Here is a 7017-nt window from a genome sequence, read left to right as displayed (position 1 = left end):
TTTCATTGGCTCCATCTATGGCCAATAATACGACTTTAGCCACACACGTCACAGGCCGTTTATAGGGCGGACCTATTCATACACTTGACTTGATTCATACGTAATTTTGACTTGAACCAGAGAGGTATTGATTTGTTATGGGAACATGGAGGTCTTTGTGACCCAACATATTTAACGCTCACCAGTAACCATTTACTACTCGGGAAAGTCTTCAGCCGGCGGGGATCGACCTCACGACCACTTGGACATGGGTCCAACGCCCTACCAGCCAGGCTGTCCCGGCCTCACACTTCATGACAGAAATGTGGGTTAGTTCCATCAAAAAGTCCTTCACATAGGCGAATTTCTCCCATTACTTGATTCAGAAGTTTCCTTGTCTTCTGGATTGGGTTCAAAATTACAAGGATACGGAGTTGAACATTGGTAGACCCAAAATTGAGTCTGCTGTTTAAAGGCGTTTATAAAATTAAATAGTCTTATGATAATCAGAGCGATCAGTTTTAGCTTTGAAACAATTTGATCAGATTTTCTTGCGATTTCATGAACAATTATGAATTCTTTTAAAGGAGCATTAGTATTCTCTTCAAGAATTTTAATATACCGTACTGTATGTTAATAACTTTTATTGCTAAATTCCGTCTTTATATCGTTATAAGTTTCTAAGGATTTCGTAATAAATAGTTTCATTTTTTGCTTCTGAGATTTTTAATTTCGAAATCAAGCTTATCTTTCGTTGGACGTCCTGTACCTTCATTTTTAGCTCAATCAGTACAGAAAAAAAAAATTTATGAATAAAAAATCGACTTATTGTGTTTGCAAGTGTAAGAAATAATTTGAGTGTAAGATAAAACAGTTCAATTAAATTTTATTACTTCTCCGTAAAACAAATTCAGAGGGGAAAAAAAAAGGATTACCAATCTTGAACTATCGGTATTTTCTCTCCTTTTATATGCAGCTACAGCAAACCTGTAAATAAATTTGACATGCATTAGACAATTTTCCTTATTAATTTTAAATAAAAGTCATTCTACAGATGTACCAAAATAAGTAAGGTCACAACTGCAAGTCATGGAAATCGCTTAAATTACTTCCAATACACAATGTGGGGTTAAAAAAGCAAAGGATGAGAGGATGTTTACTTAGCAAAACTATCAGAGTGCTGTCTTTCGATGCCACTCTAGGCGGAATAAAATTATTAAATACCATTTACTACACAGGGAAGTCTTCAGCCCGCAGGGATCAAACTCACGAACTCTTGCACATAGTTCCAACGCCCTACCAACCAGGCTATCCCGGACTCACATTTCAAAGTTCCTATCAATAGTCTTATGATCCTCTTGCCGTCAGGTTAACCGTGGGAGGTTTTCGTGGTTTTCCTCTCCGTGAAACGCAAATGCGGGATAGTTCCATCAAAAAGTCCACGAAGGCAAATTTCTCCCAATACTTGATCCAGGAGTTCCCTTGTCTTCTGGATTGGATTCAAAATTACAAGGCTACGGAGTTAAACATTGGAAGTCGTAAACCGCGAATTGGGTCGGCTGTTCAACGACGTTTATAAAAAAATAGCTTTATGAGCAGCTGTGGTGGCTCAGGGGATAGAGCGTTTGCCTTCCAATTGGATGAACCTGATTCGAATCCCAGCAATGGCTGGTCGATACGAATTCCGCACCCAGCTCGCACCGACCGCAGTGCTGACGTGAAATATCCTCAGTGGTAGACGGATCATGGATTAGAGTCCCCTTGCCGTCAGGCTAACTGTGAGAGGTTTTCCTCTCTATGAAACGTAAATGTGGGTTAGTTCCATCAAAAAGTCCACTACGAAAGCAAATTTCTTTCAATACTTGATCCAGGAGTTCCCTTGTCTTCTGAATTGGGTTCAAAATTACAAGGCTAAGGAGCTAAACATGAGTAGTAGTATACCCGGAAATTGAGTCGTCTGTTCAACGATGGTTATAAAAATATAACTAAACCTGACGAAAAAAAGAAGTTAAGATTATTTGAGTAATATAGGATCGAGGGATTGTGTTAACGTAAAGAAGACAAATCTTTCGAAAATAAAATATTGGATATATGGTCCCAATCTTTAGGAAATCGGACTTAACGAATGTTTAGGCCCCTTAATGATAATATCGCCATACCTTAGAAAATTTACTATCTAAAACAAATAGAGTGTCGAATAGTTATGAAATTTTAAATTAGTAGTCTAATGAACTATTCGACTAATTTTGTTCTAATTTTTGTCTTTTTCTATTGAATATTACGCAGTTTAAAATGCAAAAATTTGCATTTTCTCCAAGTCAAAACTTTTTCGACCGTTATTAAAATTCTATAAACAAAACTTATTTTTGTATCCTTTAATAAACAAGTACGAGTTTTATAATAATAGTGTGCTAAAGTGAAATTAAGATGGAGTACAAACTTTCCACTGATCTCCTTTCTAAATTAAGACTGTCGTGAGGGTTATATAATTATTTAAAAAAAAAACGGCGTGCTTTTTTTCAAAGTAAATTGAGTTTCTCCATCATTCTTCTAAAAAAAATTTTTATCTATGATACTTAAGTAAATTTTTCTACATTAATAAATAACATAGGGTACAACTACCTTTATAGGATAAACCTATTCTATTTTAGAAATATGAAAAACTACTAGTTTAAGTGAAGAAATAAATTATCTTAATTCAAATGAAAGACATCAATTTTCAAGGTAAATTTTTAACTTAAAAATTATGTTTATACAATGGTGTATTGTATTACTTTTCCAACTGCGTTATTGTGTACTATGTTATGTACAGTGAAATTGAGCTTCTAGTATAAGCTTTAGTATTTGAACAACAAGGAATACACCCGAACAAGAATTCTAGAACAAGTATTTCAGCAGTTAAAAGCTGCTAAGAAGTAGAAGAGTGTGAAACAGGTAAACATAATAACAGGTAACGATAGTAACAGGTGTAAAATTATATGTGTTCTTTAAAAGGTGAATAAATTTTTTTTAGTATAATAGAATATCAAAATAATGGTAATATAAATATTTTAATGTATGGAGTTTGTATATTATAAACTTAATATATAGAGCTGATTTGTTATAAAATACAATTATGAAAAACCCAGTAGGAATTTTCAAGGGTGTTTTCGAAAAAACCCGGGTGGTTTTTATTAGGGTTGGGTAAAATCATAACCCTGACTGTGTGGGAAAAAAAGCATGTTTATCAGAGATGGTACTTTGTGTCTAATTTCTTAAAATAACTAATTAGCGTATTTAAAGTCAACCCTCTGAACAGCAGAGTGGAATTTATACCGATTCAAATTCACCACATAACTTATGAATAAATTATATATGCTAAAAAATAATTTAAAAATATCTAACCATGAAAGTTGGTTTATTTTAAAAGTTACAAAGGTTAGATCCCAGTTTATTTTAAAAGTTAAAAAGGTTAGATTCCAGTTTATTTTAATTAATAATAAGTTGTTTTTTCTATAATTTATGTAACAAAAGGTTTTTTTTTAACCAATTAATATTTTTATATAATAATACGTTACAATCGAATTTTTAAACGAAAATTTACAAGAATAATGATTTTATTTACTTTAACCTCATTGCCTATTTATTAAATCTGAAATTTGATATTATGTAAAATTATTGCAAGATTTTCCTCGGTTTTTGTCTAAAATCGCTTATTTCTCGGATTCCCCCCCCCCCCCCGAATCAAATTTCTTGAAAATTTCAGGTTTTCCCGTCCCTGTGGGAATCTTGTGCTTGGTATTGTGTTCTAAAAAGAAAGGATTTAAAATTACATAAAAAAAGAGAATTGTTTAGTTCTAATCTAGATTTTTAAAAAAAAGAAAGAAAAAACATTATATTTTATTCCACATAAACCTATAAAAATTTTTATTCAAAAAATGAAAAGGAAAATAATTTTGAAAATCGAAGAATAATATTTTAACTAGAGCTAGGTTGCCAAAATATTGGAGTTGTGATGCTTTTATTTAAAAAAGACTATTGTTCATTTTCAACACTAATAGTGTTATTGTAATAAAAATTTTTAATGATTAATACAGTAGGGAACCGATTATTCGGAACGATCGGGACCATCGCTATTCCGGATAACTGATTTTTCAGGTTTTCTGAATCGCTACAAAAAGCCGTTTTTTTATCGTTAAACCCAACTAAAAATATATATATATATTTGGAAATTATCTTAAAAAGAAGAAAAAACGATGAAGTAATACACTAATGATTATTTCTAAACTGATGGTAAGGTAAACATCCTTCAAAAAAGAAAGAAAAATCCTAAAATCTTATGAGGAAAAAAACATCTTTTTAAAAAAATCGCGGGAAAATTTATCGAATTTCGTTCCGGTTTTTTGGTTTTCTGATTTCCGGATAACGGGTTTTGTACTGTATATTATCTAATAATATTATTTAATTTAATATTATCTAATATTTTTTAACTAAACTAAAATATTTAATATTCTAATTTGAAGAATAAGGCTTAGCTGAAAAATTAGTTTATACTATCAATATGCTTACGAAAATTAGAAATAATCAATTCGATAAAAATCAATTGGGAAAAGTCTCAATATTTGTAGACAGCCATTCAGAAAATTTTAGAAGGCAATTACAATTTAGTTATTTCTATTTTGCGGTATTCTAATATAGTTTATTAATTTTTAATATGGTGGCTTAGTAACATTTTTTTATTGATTAATGTTGAACAACGAATTAAAAATTAAATTTAATTCTATTTTAAAATGAAAGTCGTTTACTTATGAAAGCAGTAGAATTTAAATTTAAATCAGACACCAACGAGGGGAAAAATGAGTGAAAAATTTAAACATCTTCAGAAAAACGGTTGATTTAATAAGATTATTATATATTATAATTATATTATGATAATTATATAGATTATATTATAATAATTACATAGATTATATTATAATAATTTTAATGTGGCAGAAGAATCGTTAGAAAAAACAAATTCTATTTTTTAAAAAAAAATTAGATATATACTCACATTTTAAAATAAAGGAGATCACATTTGATATGCAAATTTAATGCACATTTGATGTGTTATTTCACCTGCTAGCTTGACATGTTTTTTCATAAAACTTTTCCATGCGGAAGAAATCAAGACATCTTTAGCATTTTTATAAATAAAATTGCGCAAGGCGCGATCTAGGTCGCGGTGTTGATGCAAGTCTGCCAATTCCAAAACATCGCAAACATTTTTAACGGTTAAGGTTTCTATGAAAAAGTTAGAACAATACTGTCTCAAATCGAGAATCTGATATTTATCAGCGGCTGCGTAAAGTTCTGACACATCAATCGAGGCCAAATCCACATTATTTGTGTACACGAACGTCAACATGTGATTTAAAGTAGCAGCACTCAGATCACATATGTCCACAGAACTCGTTTGCGTTTCTTTCATGTCGCTCTCGAACATGGCCCTGAAGACAGGAGATCGAACGCTTAGGACACATTTATGTGCTGGAATAGTTTTGCCTTCAGCCATTAATGTAACATCACAAAATGTTTTGTCTTCAAACATGCTTCGTAATAGTTTAGACTCATCAGATTCGTAATCCGGTAAAAAATCGGGAGAGTTATTCACATTGATCTGCGGATAAATCACTCGATCAAGAAAGGATGTTGTAGAGCCATCTGACGCGCAAAACTCACAGCGTAACTCAATTATGGAATCGGGACGATTTAATTTTGCTTTAAATGTAGTTAAAGGGTAGGTCACAATCCATTTGGTATCATCTTTCTTAAATTTGTGCTCTTGGCGAATCACTATCGATTCCCCAATGACATCTGGAACGGATATTTTACAAATTAGATTGACAGGATTGCTTCCTGAATTAACTCTGCGCACTTCCATATCTGCATTTTTTTCAAACAGGAGGGTGTTATTAAAACGCAGAAGGACTTCGAATTCACCAAATCCATTGAAGTTGCACAGAAATGGCAATTCGATGGTGTGCTCTTGTTTTGGACCAGGCGTCTCGGCAATGCCCAGTAATTTGTTACAAGTTAGAGGAATCGAAAAAATATGTCTTTCTGCTCGTACTAGAGTTCTAGCGTAACAGTTCACAAAAGATACGGGATTCATGGACTTGGTACTTATTTCACACCGAAAAGTTAGTGTATCGTTCGGCAAATAGTGACGAGCATTTTCATACATTATTTGCCGATCTATAGATAGTCCTGACGAGAGTTTACTTCCCCTGATGCATCGATTTATAAAAACACCTGTTTTGCGCGAAGTCTTCATCTCCTCTGCTGATAGATTCAAAAGAAAGTCGACTACTTCAGGGCCTTCATCACTGTGTGCCCTGGTGAATTCGCAGTGAACTTTATTTTCCTCATCTGGCAATCCTCTGGGGAAGAGGAGCAGGCGGAATTTACAACGACCAAGAGTTCTCACGTGAAAATAAGGACTTGCAACATTTTCACCCCGTTTTTGAGAAAGACAGCTGAAGTTTTCAATTTTCCAAATGAACACAAACACTTCATTTTTGTCGAAGCAATAATCCATTTCCCCTATGGGATTTTTATACATTGTAAAAAGAATGAAGTAAGTATACAAACACTTCCTCCAGACTTAATGGCACAAATAAAGTGTAAGGATTTATCACTGATGAAAAAGTGAATATAATCAATAAAAACAGAACAAGTTCTATTTATCTATTACGGGTTACCAATAACCAAACAGTTCCAGTTCCTCTGGTCTGTAATATTCTATACTAACACTTTAGCTTCGTAATTTTATAAGACAAATTAAGTGCAAGAATATGCCACTGTTGAATGAATTGATGTAAAAAATTATAACCAATCAAATTCTATTAACCAAACCGATAAATTAAACCCATAAATCTTATAACAAAAGTGCTTACTATCCAACATAGACTAAGAGCAAGCCGGCGGAGAAGAACGATATTTATCTTCTCTTCCTACGTCTGGGAAGAAACAGGATTATCTCCGCATGCGCGTCCGGAGTTAAAACGGGAAAAGAAG

At 32.6% G+C, this 7017-nt stretch overlaps 1 protein-coding gene across 1 annotated transcript; it reads right to left on the bottom strand.

Annotated features, from left to right (window-relative positions):
- Window positions 1-847: 847 nt before the first annotated feature.
- LOC107445286 (uncharacterized) lies at window positions 848-7017 on the bottom strand. The gene is made up of 2 exons (XM_021148767.4): window positions 5012-7017; window positions 848-966 (listed from the first exon to the last, which is right to left on the bottom strand). The coding sequence occupies exon 1, from the start codon at window positions 6560-6562 to the stop codon at window positions 5030-5032; it is 1533 nt and encodes a 510-aa protein (XP_021004426.2). The 5' UTR covers window positions 6563-7017; the 3' UTR covers window positions 848-966; window positions 5012-5029.

Source organism: Parasteatoda tepidariorum, chromosome 9, assembly GCF_982258835.1.
Source record: "Parasteatoda tepidariorum strain Cologne lab strain chromosome 9, Ptep-v5.0, whole genome shotgun sequence".
NCBI classification, from domain to species: domain Eukaryota; kingdom Metazoa; phylum Arthropoda; class Arachnida; order Araneae; family Theridiidae; genus Parasteatoda; species Parasteatoda tepidariorum.
This window is presented reverse-complemented; position numbering and strand designations above follow the sequence as displayed.

Bases quoted from the DNA above. Each gene is read 5' to 3' on its own strand.
- LOC107445286 (XM_021148767.4), bottom strand. From the start codon at position 6,562: ATGTATAAAAATCCCATAGGGGAAATGGATTATTGCTTCGACAAAAAT.